The sequence below is a fragment of the Acipenser ruthenus genome, chromosome 3 (genome assembly GCF_902713425.1).
Source record: "Acipenser ruthenus chromosome 3, fAciRut3.2 maternal haplotype, whole genome shotgun sequence".
In the NCBI taxonomy this organism is placed as follows: Eukaryota; Metazoa; Chordata; class Actinopteri; order Acipenseriformes; family Acipenseridae; genus Acipenser; species Acipenser ruthenus.
In genome coordinates, this window is record NC_081191.1 from 35,948,547 (window position 1) to 35,964,336 (window position 15,790).

Genomic DNA, 15,790 nt, shown 5'->3' on the forward strand with positions numbered 1-15,790 from the left:
TCTTCGGACAGAGTTTCACATAATAATCTACAAGTAAAAAGTATAACCTGTGATATGACTTTTTATCTTTCCTGAAATACGACTGGTGAGTGGGGACTTTATTGTAAAACTGAGGATCAAAGACTTGCACAGGGTACTACATTTAATTGGAGAGCTATCTGAAAATATTAGTACAGTATTTGGTGCTGTGCAAGTACATCCACCATGTCAACTAGGACTACAGATGTTCATATAAATAATTTAACTGCACTTTAGGACAGTATGTATAGGAAGCCAATTGTTTTGTGCGTTTCTCAAATTATATATACACCTTTTAACACCATCTTCCACTAAAAACGTGTACGTTTTCTATATTAACAGGTTTAGATATCCCACGTAAACTTGATTAAAATGTCAAAAACAGTATTCTCTACATGAAGAAAAGTGTTTTTACCCACTTTCCCACTCAGTTTGTTGAAAAAGTTCAGTCACTGAGCGATTTACAATGAAAATAATATAACTTTGTTAAAGTGAGCCTACATAAACACTTGCTTACCCCACGGTATACAACATGTCCACGAACTACATTTTTTAAAGGAAATACACATTTGGCAAGTAGTGATTTTAACTATGCATAGACATAAATTACACCGATAAAATGTTCAAAATATTTATGTTAAAAAAAAAACAAATACAGCAAGCAATTTTCTGAAGATAAAATGTATTTATAATAAAAATTAAACGTAAATACACATTATGATAAATGTCACCTTTTTAAATAAAGAAAAAAACTGTCTACAATTCACTTCAATAAATAAGATGACAATATTTTTTTAAAAAATTACTATATTCAATGCAATACCTGTTTTCATTTCTCAAAAAAATACAAATGGCGTCATGTAATTTTCAATGAATCTCCACAGAGAACCTTACCTTTAAGTTCTAAGATTTGTGCATGGGTAGAAAGGCTCAAAAATTGCTAATTTATTTCCCAGCTAACTTATTTCCTGTGACAACGGTATTGAAAGACACCAAGCTGTCTTTCACTGACAACTGCAATGGACAGCATGAGCACAGCACTTTGGCTGCAGGCCAAAGTTTCTTAATTTAAAGCTTTGCTCTCTGCTAGCTCAGTTACTTATGCAAATGAAAGTTAATGTATGGCAAGAAACATTTCGCCAAGGCAAGCATAGGCAAAACACACTGACTGTGCACTGTCAAAGTGCTTCTCTGGGCTCCAGGCAAGAGTGCCACTGTTAGCCCTGCCCATTTGTGACATCATTGTCCTATCCTTTATATAATCCCTACAACTACCCAGGAAGGGATCATGTTTAATTTGACTAATCCTGTGTTAAATCTGACTAATACCCATCCACAGAGCTTTTTCGGACCTATTGTAGCTCAGCAACTCTATCACCCAGTCCTTCATTTGAAAATGCAGCGGTGGTGGCTTTTAATATGAAAAAAACATTTTGTTCACAAATCCAAAAAAAAAAAGATTTAGATTTAGATACAGAATGTAGAAAACGGACAAACGAGGTTGCAACATTTTATTAAATATTTTATAAAGCTATAATAAAGTTAATAAAAAAATTAAGATGGACAAACATTACAATTACAATTCGTAATTGCATTAACATTAACAAAGACTTAATTATTAATGTTGCACCCTCGTTTTCTCGTTCTTTATTCTGCTTTTTAATGCTAAAGTAAGGACTTGGGTGGGGGTTTAAAAGCTCATTTAGTTGTTTCACAGAAAAACACTGTAAATGAAACAGATTTTATTACTATTATTATTGTAGTATTGTTAATACAGTATACCTTATTTCACAAACATAAACAAATTGAAATTTCAATGATAGTAGATTAAAAAGCACTAAGGGCGTTACTACTAGTAAAACCAGACCATGATATAAACATTGTGAAGAGATAAATAGGAGTGCATGCCTGAGCGCAGTTGTGCGAGTGACAAAGGCTGACTCGCGAGAGCGAGAGGTAGACTAGAATTTAGCAATAGCACATTATTATTATAAATTGCTGAATTCGAGCACAAAGCTACTGCCCGCGTGAATCCTGCTTTCATTTTACATGCAACATTACAATGTTATTTTAGGAAAATCATATTTTTCTAAATACTGTACTGTTTACTAGAAGGGGGGCACAGCAAAAAAAAAAGAAATTTAAGTGGGGCGCAGCAAAAAAATGTTTGGGGAAACCCTGCCTTAGAGGTTAGGGACCTCCATCTCAACATGAGCTGCTCTTGATTTTATGTATTCTAACTTGTTATTCAGGTTTCCCATTTTCCCATGAGATAACGACCCCAAAAGGAATACCGAGCAACCCCAAGTGGACTAGAGAGAGATTTTGAAAATTTCATGGGATTCAATACTCTAAGTATGTTCATAGTGATTCTGTATCATACTGTTTTATCAATGTGTTTCACATTTTATAAGGGTCATCAGGACACACTAAAATATATTTAAAATATTTACATGCAAGTATATACTGAATACACTGCAGATAGAGGAATTTAACTCCAGTGAATACAATGTTTGGTTTAATCGATACGCCATCAGCCATATCGGTACAAAATAATATGAATATAAAAAAAAAGTATGTATTTTGCTTCCTGTTTTTTGCATACATCACTGAAGGGTGCTTATTGTAAATTAAAAGTCCCCATTGGAACCTATCAGCAACTACACTTCTAATTCCACTGAGAGTAGATTTCACACTCAGAATGTCAATCACAATGCATTCTAAACATTTTAACCACTACATGTTCTATAAAACACAGATTACGCATGTTAATATTATGTTTCATCTATTTTTATTTGGACTTAATGATTTCTAATATGTTTATAAGTGTACAGTGGCCAACTCTAATGAAGTTGAGTATATATTCTCTTGCATTCGCATCACTTGCGGGCCTGACAGCAAAGAGTGCCCAAGAAATACACAACTTGATTAGAGATAGCCACCAAGCCGAACACTTATAAACATACAGAAAAGCTCATTTTAACCACTTCTAAAATGGCAATCATGAAAAGTGTGAAATAATTTAGTTTTTTTTTTATCTAAATGAAAGATTGATAGATCACATGCAATTTTGTAATATGCTGTAAATAAATGAACAATACTAGACATGCAAACAATCTTTTCACCCACTTAAAACGCCCAGATTGCAAATTTGCCACTCGAACAGAAACACCAGTGTGCCCTCAGAAACAGTGTTCACTGCATTGATATAGTAAGTATTGATTAGAGATAGCCACCAAGCCGAACACTTAAAAACATACAGAAAAGCTCATTTTAACCACTTCTAAAATGGCAATCATGAAAAGTGTGAAATAATTTAGTTTTTTTCTAAATGAAAGATTGATACATCACATGCAATTTTGTAATATGCTGTAAATAAATGAACAATACTAGACATGCAAACAATCTTTTCACCCACTTAAGACACCCAGATTGCAAATTTGCCACTCGAACAGAAACACCAGTGTGCCATCAGAAACAGTGTTCACTGCATTGATATAGTAAGTATGTTTAAGTGCTCTAAAGGCCAAACATGTTGACCAGTTAGTGTTTTTGAAGAAAACCTTAAGTGAACAATGCATATCTTATTATTTAAAAAGGGTCTTATGTGATGTCCCTACAGATTAGACTGAATAATGTAAACAAACTGGACGTTTTTGATAAAGTACAGTACCCAGAAGCTAAAAGACGGGGAGGAAAAAAGTTTGTAAAATTAAGGCGATTGTTTACTCCTGCATCATTTGTTTTGTATTCCCTTATTGGCAATACAAGGATTTTTCTGATAAATGTTCATTGTTATACTGCATTTCCTGGTGATCCAATAATTTAAATTTTGGTTTCCAAGCAAACAGTTATTGTGCTAACAGATTTTTTTGTTTGTTTGCTTGCTTGCTTGCCAATACCCAATTATTTATTTTATACATATACATATATATATATATATATATATATATATATATATATATATATATATATATATATATATATATATTATATATATATATACATATACAATCTCAATGTAATTTGTAGCAATTTATCAAGTCACAACTTTTGGGGTTACGTTAAAGTGTGTAAACGTTTAAGTTGTATTTCACTTTCAAAAAACAAAATAACTAGCATCTTTGTGCCAAAAAAATGTAATCTCATTATATATATATATATATATATATATATATATATATATATATATACACGATATAAAAAAGTTACACTTTCAAAACAATACACTATTGCAACTCGTTCTAATTTCTGGTGAGAATGTTCTTTTTTTTCCCCACTCGCTATCATGGAACCGTTATATTTTATATCAGACCACGTTTCCAGTCTGGCTACCCCAGTACTAAAGTACAGTATCTAGAATGCCTTATATCTGGTGTAACCCTACTCTGTATGCGACTCTATTGAACAGCTGCTCTGTTGTTTTCATATACGCGCTGCAGACGAGAGCTTGCGCTTGTGTAGTGCAATTCATAAATATAATCACGGTAGCTTTAAAATTTAAATAGCCGGGACAAGGGCTAATACCATATACAGAACATTGTAGTTAAGTTAAAACTGTTTACTATATATATATATATATGTATATATGTGTGTATATATATATATATATATATATATATATATGTGTGTGTATATATGTGTGTGTATATATGTGTATATATATATATATATATATATATATATATATATATATATATATATATATATATATATATAATCTCTCACACACACACAGATACACATATATACAGAAACTTTTGTTCTGCAGGGTACAGACGAGCACTGTTGTCTTCCCTAACGATTACTGACTGTGTATTTATACATTCGTGTCACATGTTTATTTAGAAAAAGAAAAAAAAAACAAGATAGAAACCACGCACAAATTACCAAACTTTAATATTTCAATTTGTATTCCTCATAGCGTACCCTCCTGCGCTATATGCAACTATAATTATGGAGACATAATCAGTAAACCGTAGGCGCGTGCATATTTCCACACTGAACCAACAAAGGCTTAACACAATTACAATCAAAATTAATTCAAATGCATTAAAAAAAAAAACTCATTCAAATAAGTGTAATTAAATTATTAAAGAAACTTACCACCCAAGTCAAACCTCCGCTTCCTGCTGCTCCGTTAGACATATTATTTTGTGTTTTCCAAAACAATCGTGTTTAAATGTAAAATATATATTGCAAGTTAAAGATTTCAAACAAAACAACTAAACACTAAAAAAGTGGCCCCATCGGACCACAGACTGTACTGTAATTTACAGTCAACCTCTACACAATTAAAATGCTGTTGAACACCAATAAAAGCCGTCCAGGATTAAGGGACTTTCTCACGGTTATTGTTAAAATCGACCAGCGGCGGCTCCGTGAGGCCTGGTGCTATTCCCTTTGAAAATTATAAAACGTAGTATAAAAACAATTAATTTAACAATTTCATAGTATTTTTAACAAGTACAAAAATAAACGTAAACCCGCTTAAATAAAATAGCTGTACATTAACCCTTTCCCCTCTCAGGTTTTCTTTCAGAAACAATAACGCCACCGCTTCTTTCGTCCGGCATCACTCCCCGCACAGCGACGAGCCCCTTCGAACAGAATTAACCAATCCTACAGTAGAATCCCCTGCAGTGGTGCGATATACCAATTGGAAAATCGGTAGTGGTCAATGACGTACACGATGATACTATACACGACACACTATACTACACACTACACACTACAAATATTGTTATGTAAAAAAAAAAAGCTGCTCTTTTCTTAACTATACAGTTTCTATTAAGTCCTCCAACATATAGTCCTCATATTACAATTAACAACTCACTGCTACAAATGTAACAACATTAACATTAACTTTTGTGTGTGTGTGTGTTATAGTCGTAACAATAGTATCAACAGTACAGGTAATGTGTCGTTTGTAGTACAAATACCAATGTTATTGGCCGGATGTTGATAGTGGTCCACGGGGAAATCCCTAATATTTGAATCTATCTCAATCTTAAATTTGACCTAAACCCCCCAAACGTTTAATTTATATTTAGGTGTACTTTTTCTTTTCATTTTAATTATTAAAGAAATGAATAATATATAACCATCCTATTATTTATCCACAGCCCAGGAAGTGTGGTTGGATCAATAAACACTGTATGGGCTGGACTTCTTGACTCTTGCATTACAACTGGTATGCAGCTATTAATAACCTTGAGATTACCTGGAGATGGTCTCCATGTATGATTGTATGCTTAATTCAAGTGACGTGAGACAATACAGTATTATGTAAAGTAATGCAACAAGGAATATATACTTTCAATAATGAGCAACCAAACACCTTATGTAAAAAAAAAAAAATGCAGTTACGGTAATATTTAATTATTTTGAAAAGAAGATGTCTTGCTGGCCCCCCTCTTGGGCTGGAAAACAGGAAACTGCAGTGAGTTATCAACCCTACAGCAATGAATGATCCACACAACACACAATGTCTTTGTTTCAACAGTGCTTGTGACATTTCAGATAAAAATCACTCCCCCAGCTCTGCTTACTCATCTCAACTGTGTTAACTGGTATGTAACACAGAACAGTTTGGAATTAAAGATCAAATACCCTTTTTTAAAGACAACACAGACAATTTCCCACAACATTCTTTTTCAGAGTGATGATCCTGATCATTGTACCCTTTCCTCAACGGGCACAAGCCTGGAGTTAAATGGCCAAGAGCTTGTGAGAAAACTGCATGGGACACAGTAAACACAGATCTCTGCTTTGCCTTGGAAAGGTTAAGTGGAACAGTTGAAAAGAAGCTGGATAGATTTGGGGACATCATCTACGCATATGGAAGAGAGAGGTTTGGAGTTGAAAAAAGGAAGGAAAAAGTACAAACTATTCCTGGAAAGTCTAGACAGCAGCAGGAGATTGAACGCTTAGTTAGAGAAAGGAGACAGCTGAGGAAGCAATGGAGAAGAGCAGAACAAAGTCAGAAGGAGGGACTCAATCTCTTACAAAGGGTCATAAAAGATAAGCTTGCAACATTGCGCAGAGCTGAGCGCCTACGGAAACGCTACAAAAAGAAGGAGCATGCGAGAACTAACTTTTATAAAGACCCATTCAAATTTGTAAAGAAGTTATTCACCAATGAGAAGAATGGCACACTAAAAGCATCTAAGTTTGAGCTGGAGAGATATTTGGAGGAAACACATAAAGATTCAAAAAGGCAGGAGCCTATGTCAATTCCTTCAGACAGCCCACCTATCAATCTACCAGAATACCAAATGGAGAACTGTGCACCTAAGTGGAAAGAAGTAGAGCGAGCTGTGAAAAAAGCAAGGGCTTCATCATCTCCAGGGCCTAATGGAGTTCCTTACAGAGTGTACAAGAGTGTTTCAGGAGTTCTACGAATCCTGTGGAAATTGATGAAAGTGGCATGGGAAAAACAGGTTGTACCAAGAGCATGGCGCCGAGCAGGTGGAGTCTTTATACCTAAAGAAAAAGATTCTACAAGCATCAGTCAGTTTCGCCCTATTTCCCTATTAAACGTAGAGATTGTCAATTTACCTATTAAAGAACTGCTTTATTGACACTTCAATACAAAAAGTGGGCATTCCAGGTTTCCCAGGATGCTTAGAACATATCAATGTGATCTGGCAACAAATTCAATCAGCTAAAAAGGAGAGGAAGGAGCTCCAGTGACATTCCTGGATTTGGCTAATGCATATGGTTCAGTGCCACATGAACTTCTTTGGGCAGCATTTGATTTTTTCAGTGTACCAATGACAATAACAAATTTAGTGACAGACTACTTTGGAGATTTGCAATTTAGTTTTTCAACTTCAGAATTCAGCACTACATGGCAATGCCTAGAAGTTGGAATAATGGCAGGATGCACCATTTCTCCACTGGCTTTTACCATGGCAATGGAAGTAATCATTAGGGCATCAAAATGGGTAGTGGGAGGAGAGTGCTTGGCTTCTGGAATGCGACTACCACCAATTCGAGCATACATGGATGACGTGACAACCATGACTACAACAGTAGCCTGCACTAATTGGTTATTGGGCAAATTAACCAATAACATTGAATGGGCACGAATGCAATTCAAGCCAACTAAATCAAGGAGCATCTCTATAATTAAAGGTAAAGTAGCAGATAAAACGTTCTTCATTACTCGTGAGGCAATACCAACAGTGTCTGAGAAGCCAGTGAAGAGTCTTGGGAGATGGTACGATGGGGATCTAAAGGACACAGTTCATGTGGGAGAAGTTAGACAACAAGCAGTGGAAGGGTTGAAGAGCATAGACAGCAGCGCTTTACCAGGCAAACTAAAACTCTGGTGCTTTCAGTTTGGTATACTGCCGAGGTTGCTGTGGCCAATGACTGTGTACAAGGTTTCTTTGACAACAGTAGAGAAGCTGGAAGCTTTAATCAGTTCATACATCAGGAAATGGTTAGGAGTTCCACACTGCCTCAGCAGAGTGGGACTTTATGGTAAAGGAATACTGCAGCTACCAGTCTCCACTCTAACCGAGGAGTTTGTGTGCCAAGGTTAGACTGGAAATGACATTAGTAGAGTCACGCGACAAATGCGTAAGGGAGGCAGCACCTGTGTTGAAAACTGGAAGAAAGTGGGCGGCAAAGAAAGCTGTGGAGGATGCAAAGGCTGCCCTTCGAATTGGTGATATCATGGGGCAAGTTCAGCATGGAAGAGGGGGTCTTGGTCTCAGTTCAGCTCCTCCTACATGGCACAAGGCAGCCCCAGCTCAACAGAGGAAGGTGCAAAAGCAGGAGGAGAGGATGAGGTGCATAAAGGCCATTTCCCAGGCCAAGCAGGGAGAAAGGATGAGATGGGAGAGTGTGGAACAACGCAAGATTGGCTGGCAAGACCTATGGTCAATGGAACAGAGCAGGATCAGTTTCCTCATCAGGTCAACATATGATGTTCTCCCATCACCACAGAACCTAAACCTCTGGGTAGGAGAGGATCGCTCATGTCCTTTGTGTTCATCAACTGCAACATTAAGGCACATTTTGACAGGATGTAAGGTGGCTCTTAGCCAAGGACGATTTACTTGGCACCATGACCAGGTGCTGCGATGTTTGGCCTTAGCATTGGAAGACAAGCGTAACATGACCAATAAGTTGCCACCAGTTCCATCGACTAGCCACTGAAGCGGAACAGTGAGGATGGAGAGTCCGGGTTTACCCAGTGGTGGGTTGTCGAGGATTTGTGGCACTCTACAACCCAGTTTCTCAGAAATGTTGGATTCAGTGGCCAAGAGTTGCGTTGCACAGTGAAGAACTTATCTGAAGCAGCAGAGAGGAGCAGCAACTGGCTGTGGTTGAGACGGAAAGATTCTGGTTGGGGATCTCAAGCACAATAGAAAGAAAGAAACGCTGATGTACGGGTAAGTAAGCTGGGCTGAGTTGAGTGGGGGACGGAGGGGGGTGATGCTGGGACGCCAGCATCACCGTTGAGCCTTCTTGAGGTGTCGTGGGCTAGTCGATGAAACACAGAGGATGGAAGGTGCCCACTTGAAGACCCCAGAGATGTATCTTACTTAGCTCAATCCAGACGGTTGTCATGCTGATGCGCTGGGGAGACTGCACTGTGGTTAATCCCTGGAGCCAGCATCGCAGCCGTTGTGTGTGCTGATGCGCTAGGGAGGCAAAATAAGCTGATCCCTGGAGCCAGCATTACACTTCAGCCATCAACACCAGGCAGAAGGATATCTACATCATATGGAAGGAAACACAAATGGATAGAAACACAGATGGATCACATTAGTTTACTGTAAGGCTACATCTTAGTTGGTGCTTATCTTGGCGAGAGACAAGTTCAAATCAGCATGAAGTTTTAACATCTACTCTCATGTAATGCAAATCTTATTTCTTTTTCACTATCAGATATAAAACACTGCCATTTAATACTGTATGAAACGAAAATAAATACAACAGTTCTTGTACAACTGTATATTAGTGAATATTTTTGTCCATAAAGGTCGTCATGCTTTCATATATTTTGATCTTCAAAATAAAAAAAATATATATTGTATCGACCCGGCCAATTGCTTTGTTGCAGGACTTGTTGTCTGTTCAGTTTGTCTTGTCTGTCTTTTATCTTACGTGTATTGTAAGGGGAACGGGTCACGCTGTTACTTAGCATGGGAAGGGGGATGAGTGATTGAGTGGGCAAAATGTATGTTGCTGTTTTCAGGGGTTGCACAGCATGGAAATGACTGGTTGATGAGCCGGACAGCGGCTGGAAACGACGGGAGGTTATATAATAAGGGGGTGCATGAGCCTGGGGGCTGAAGACAGTCCAGCACTGAACTTGAATGAGAAACTTTGGGTGCAACTGAGCGAGTATGTGAGCTGTGACTGGAGAGAATATGCAATGAAAGTGCCAAGATTAAATCGTAGGGTTATTATTTTGGTACCGTGAATTCTGGCCCTTGACAGGAATGCTCAGTAGTTTCAAATAAAACAAACATTTTGAGAATTCAACACCGTCTCCCTGACTACTACTTTCTAAACAATATATTAAATGAAACTTATTATGATAGTTTGCAAAATCAGATGAAAGCTTTCAATACAATCAGGATAATGCATGATCATTATTTACAAAATACTTGTTAAAAACTGTAACTTTACTGCTATACCACTTGCAAATTTTGTCAAATGGAAGGACAAACTTTGTGGCGTGAAATCTGGGTTTGATTTTCACTCAAGGTTTATATTGCAAACTTTAAAAAAATAAAAAAAAAAGTATTTTATTTATGTTTAACAAACACATTTTGAATGACACTCATTGAACATACATGCTTTTGCACACATAACTTTAATGTGCATATATACTGTACATATATAGGGTAGGATTCAAACCCTAACTAGTCATACTTTCTCTCCAACTACATAACCGCTACGCTACACAGATTCACATCTTAACCCTTTCAACAGACTAGGCTACTATTTACATTTACCCTATCCAAAAGGCAATACATTGCCTCAATATAGGTTGAAGCAAATAGGCACAAATGTAAAAGCGGTGGCAGTCAAGGTTGCCCCAATTGTTTCTATTATTTATTATTTATTTCTTAGCAGATGCCCTTATCCAGGGCGACTTACAGTCGTAAACAAAAAAATATTTTCATTAATACAATTAAGATCAAGATAAAATACAATGACTTCAGTTCTAGTAAGTACAGAGCATATAACAGTGTCAGTGATGGTTACATCAGGATACGATTAAATGCAGATTATAGTACAGTACTCTGTAAAGTACAGGATTAAATGCAGTAAAATAGGGAGCAGAAAACTGCAAGTAAAGCACATTAAGAAAGAGAGATAAAGTGTCCAGAGGGAAAAGAGGAGTTCTACAGGTGCTGTCTGAAGAGGTGAGTCTTGAGGAGGCGCCAGAAGGTGGTCAGGGACTGAGCAGTCCTGACATCTGTGGGAAGGTCATTCCACCACTGCGGGGCAAGGGTGGAGAAGGAGCGGGCTCTGGAGGCAGGGGAGCGTAGAGGAGGTACAGCGGTATCTGCGCTTTGTTTAAGTGCAAGAGGTCTTGGGTTCGCGTCCGCCCTCCCGCCAACGTGTGTGGATTGCCTCGCCCTGTGTGATGCGCTTGCCTGCAGGAACCGAGATCGCTACAATATATTTATCAGGTTAGAAAATACAGTTGTATTAGTATAATATTAAATGCAAAGAAAACTTAACATCATTTCAGTCATTATAGACAACTGATTGTTTCCTCTATTATCCCACTACCTAGGCGGCAGTAGTAGCACGTTTCAACATAACCACAATTGTTTTATATGCCTCTGTCGATCTTTCAGAGCTCTTTTTGTTGTTTGCATTCTGTTCTCTATGGCAAGCCGTTTGAACATTTAACACCAATTTTATATATATATATATATATATATATATATATATATATATATATATATATATATATATATCAACTAAACATTACTGATATGAGTAATATAATTGCTGACATAAGAAATTGATGATTAGATGTTAAAAGGGTTTATTATCCAACTTTTTGGTAGCTGCACCATCGGCGCAGGTGCATGACTCGTCTGCTAATGACACGCAGACGACCATCAAGGTACGTTTACGGAGATCATTCTGCGCATATTCTGTGCAGAATCTGACCAATTTAGCCAATGATCTTCTAAGAATGATCTCCGTGAACGCACCCATTGGCTAAACTGGTCTGATTCTAAACAGAATCTGCGCAGAATAATCTCTGTGAACGCACCCCATTTGTTGCAGATCTGCGCAGGCAGTTACCCTTACAGCCATGGCAAAGCTAAATCGTGACGTGCTTCCATTTAGAGCTGTCTAAACCGTGCCTGGTTGCAATTATTTTAATTGTTTTTATTGTTCTATGTCAGTACCATAGTTTAGGTATATTATTCACAGTACTACATTTTCAATACACACGTTTCACAATGAACGATACGTTTCTAAATATTTAGAATTCAAAAGAAGAGCCTTTCCAAAGATATTCTGTATTATTAGAATACAGTATACAGTAAGTAGACCTGGCACGATTCCAAAAGGCAGTTCGTTATTTGCCTCTTCTGTCGGTGGATACAATATAAAATATATTTTCCACGGGACACATTTTGGAGCAATATATATTGCAGTTTATTGAAGAAGAAAAAAAGTGTAATGTTGTTTGCAGACGGCTATACCTGACTTTATTGTATGACAGCTTTTGACACATTATGTAAATGGTGCGGTTTTGCGCAGCGGGGGCGCTGTACTTTCGTGCTGCAGTTTACTGACTTGCAGTTTCATCTTGAATCTTGTAGTACCGCTTTTCGTGTCATATGGGGTCCTAATTTTGTAAACAGACAAAGACGTAACTTAAAATTGAGGACGTGTGGTGCATGTAAGACTGTACTTTTGTAATGTAAATATGAATGCATTAATTAGCAGATGTGCTGGTTTTTAAGCGACAATCTTTGCAAATTACTTCTTGATGATGTTACGTCGACATGTCATTTTGATTGACTTTCTGCTTGTATTGCTCTTTAGAGTTTATAACTAGGCTAACTGCAAAAGGTTGAATGACAGGAGCTGGTCCTCTTAAAACATTTGTGGGAAGTTTCTTGAGACGCCAGTTTGAGAACCACCAGTGAAACAGTTATTGATTGTATTACTGTAGTTACTGCCCTTCAGTTGAGGCATGCAGGATTTTCTGGTAACACAGATATATCTCACTTATTGCAATGTGTTAAGGTTTCATTGTTATATTGTGTGCCTTTTAGTTCAGAATAATACATAATTTAATAACACAGGCTTCCGGCATTATGTTCTTCCTTTCTGAAAATATTATTTTGTTTGTTATATACAGTATGAATATATTATATTATAGATTAAGTTGTCCTTTTTTTTTTTAAGCAGCAAAACAGCTTCCACAGAATGCTGCTAAACCAGCAAAAACGGGTACTGAAATCAGCACATCTTAACCTCTTGAGCCTCACAAGCCGTTTCTGTCAGAGTTACAGTCATGTCCAAGTGAGACTGTACAGCAGCCCTGTTCCTCAGAAGATACCAAGGAGGGTTGTGATTACTGGGATAGGCCTGGTATCTCCCCTTGGAGTTGGCAACGCTTTGCCGTGGAACCACTTGATAAACGGGGAAAGTGGAATTGTAAATCTAAAGACTGATGATTATAAAAATGTGCCTTGCAAAGTGGCAGCTTGTGTGCCAAGAGGAGATGGAGTAGGTGAGTTCAAGGAGGAGATGTTTGTGTCCAAAGCGGATATAAAGGCCATGTCCCCGGCAACAATCATGGCCCTAGCGGCGGCAGAGCTGGCATTGAAAGACTCAGGATGGTACCCCCAGAGTGAGCTCGACCAGTTAACCAGTGGAGTGGCAGTGGGCATGGGAATGGTCCCGCTGGAGGATATTGCAGAAACAGCTATAATGTTCAAGACCAAAGGCTACAACAAAGTCAGTCCTTTTTTTGTGCCCCGGATACTAGTCAACATGGCTGCAGGCCAGATCAGCATCAAATACAAGCTCAAAGGCCCCAATCATGCCGTGTCGACTGCCTGCACCACAGGGGCACATGCTGTTGGGGATGCATCCAGGTTTATTGCCCATGGCGATGCAGCAGTGATGATTGCGGGAGGGACAGAAGCCTGCATTGGTCCGCTGTCCATTGCTGGCTTTGCCAGAGCCCGTGCACTGAGCACCAGCTGTAACTCAACACCTAAACTTGCATCTCGCCCCTTCCACCCGGAGAGAGATGGGTTTGTGATGGGAGAAGGGGCTGCACTGTTAATACTCGAGGAATACCAGCATGCTGTAGACAGGGGAGCCAGGATCTATGCAGAAGTGCTGGGTTATGGACTTTCTGGTGATGCCAGTCACATGACAGCACCAAGCTCTGATGGAGATGGGGCATTTAGGTATGTTTATATTTAATTACTTCATTATTAGCTGTAGTTCTTTCCTTCCTGTTTCCATATGTATGAACTTGATTTTGTAAATAAATGTATAAGTCTCTGTTTCAGCTTATACTCCACACCCACTACGGTTCTATGTGCAGTACAATCAGTCTCTCTATTATATTATTAATGGCTCGAAGATAATTCAAGTAGGAATATAGTTTGAATAACAAGTATAACCGCTTGTTTTTTGACATGGAAAAAAACAGAAGTTTGCAATTAGATTAAGTTACATTTATTCCCACCAGAGTTGATACTGGTGGAAATTATTTGGCAAGTTCAGAAAGTGTATGATGGGTTTTTACTGTAGTGTGTCACAAATTGAAATATTATTTTATTTACAGGTGCATGTCTGCTGCTATTAAAGATGCTGGCATACATCCTGAAGAGGTAACCTACATAAATGCACATGCAACATCCACTCCACTAGGGGATGCTGCTGAGAACCAAGCTATCAAGAGACTTTTCCAAAGGAATTCCCACTCATTGGCAGTTTCCTCCACCAAGGGAGCAACAGGGCACCTTCTGGGAGCCGCGGGGGCTTTAGAGGCTGCCTTCACTGCCCTGGCGTGCTACCATGGTACACTACCCCCTACTCTCAATCTTGACAGGACAGACCCTGGGTTTGACCTGAATTACGTTCCGTGCACGGCCCAGGAGTGGAAGTCTGCCAGCAGACGGATAGCACTTACCAACTCATTTGGATTTGGGGGCACTAATGCAACACTCTGTTTTTCCAGTATGGTCTTGTAGAATTTGAGAGTGCTTAAGAAACCTTATATTATACTTTAGTTTTACAGGTGTTTAGCTAAATTTCATTGCTCCAAATGACACATCTAACAAAATAACAACCCCAAAAGATAGTCTAGATTGCATTTAACAATTCAGTAAATTCTGGTAAGATAATGTAATTGGAATATATCCACATACATTGTTGAGGTTGGGTTATAAATACTATTAAATACTATTTTCACATGCATATACAGTACATTGTTGTATTATTCAGAATATTTAAGACCTGTCAAATGCTGTGACTGGCTAGTTCCTGTAAATGTGTTGAAAATGAAGCAGGCAATAGCGAAACAGTAGGTGGTGCATGTTTTGTTGTGGTGGTTCTTTTTGTTGAAAACATTATAAATTAAAAAAGGGAAATACATGTGAAACAAGACACAGTTGTGGATAACTAGGCTCCCGTTAATTCATAAAACGTGTTAGTTGTGCTTTTTTTTAACGTTGGTTTTGTAAAATGTATACAGCTGATCCTTTTTGGTAACTTATCTACACATCAAAAAAAACAACAT

At 37.9% G+C, this 15,790-nt stretch overlaps 2 protein-coding genes across 7 annotated transcripts in view; one reads left to right on the forward strand and one right to left on the reverse strand.

The window, feature by feature from the left end:
* Positions 1–5,659, reverse strand: part of LOC117394436 (DNA topoisomerase 2-beta-like) — a 61,395-nt gene extending 55,736 nt beyond the window's left edge. For 2 of the 3 annotated variants that reach the window (XM_059012834.1, XM_059012831.1), the window contains exon 1: positions 5,125–5,657. In XM_059012834.1, the coding sequence (XP_058868817.1) occupies positions 5,125–5,166 (42 nt within the window). In that variant the 5' untranslated portion in view covers positions 5,167–5,657. Of the gene's footprint in view, positions 1–5,124 lie in introns of all 3 variants that reach the window. The other variant, XM_059012833.1, reaches the window with a different exon arrangement.
* A 5,949-nt stretch (positions 5,660–11,608) lies between these two features.
* On the forward strand, positions 11,609–15,468 carry oxsm (3-oxoacyl-ACP synthase, mitochondrial). Of its 4 annotated transcripts, none has more exons than XM_059012835.1 (3): positions 11,609–11,684; positions 13,438–14,450; positions 14,834–15,468. In XM_059012835.1, the coding sequence occupies exons 2-3, from the start codon at positions 13,456–13,458 to the stop codon at positions 15,240–15,242; spliced, it is 1,404 nt and encodes a 467-aa protein (XP_058868818.1). In that variant the 5' UTR covers positions 11,609–11,684; positions 13,438–13,455; the 3' UTR covers positions 15,243–15,468. The 4 variants fall into 4 exon arrangements, with proteins under 4 accessions (XP_058868818.1, XP_034776815.2, XP_033848210.2 ...); XM_034920924.2 differs by lacking the exon at positions 11,609–11,684 and adding an exon at positions 12,789–12,943; XM_033992319.2 differs by lacking the exon at positions 11,609–11,684 and adding an exon at positions 12,790–12,922 and having other exon boundaries at positions 13,435–14,450.
* The last annotated feature ends 322 nt before the right edge of the window (positions 15,469–15,790 follow it).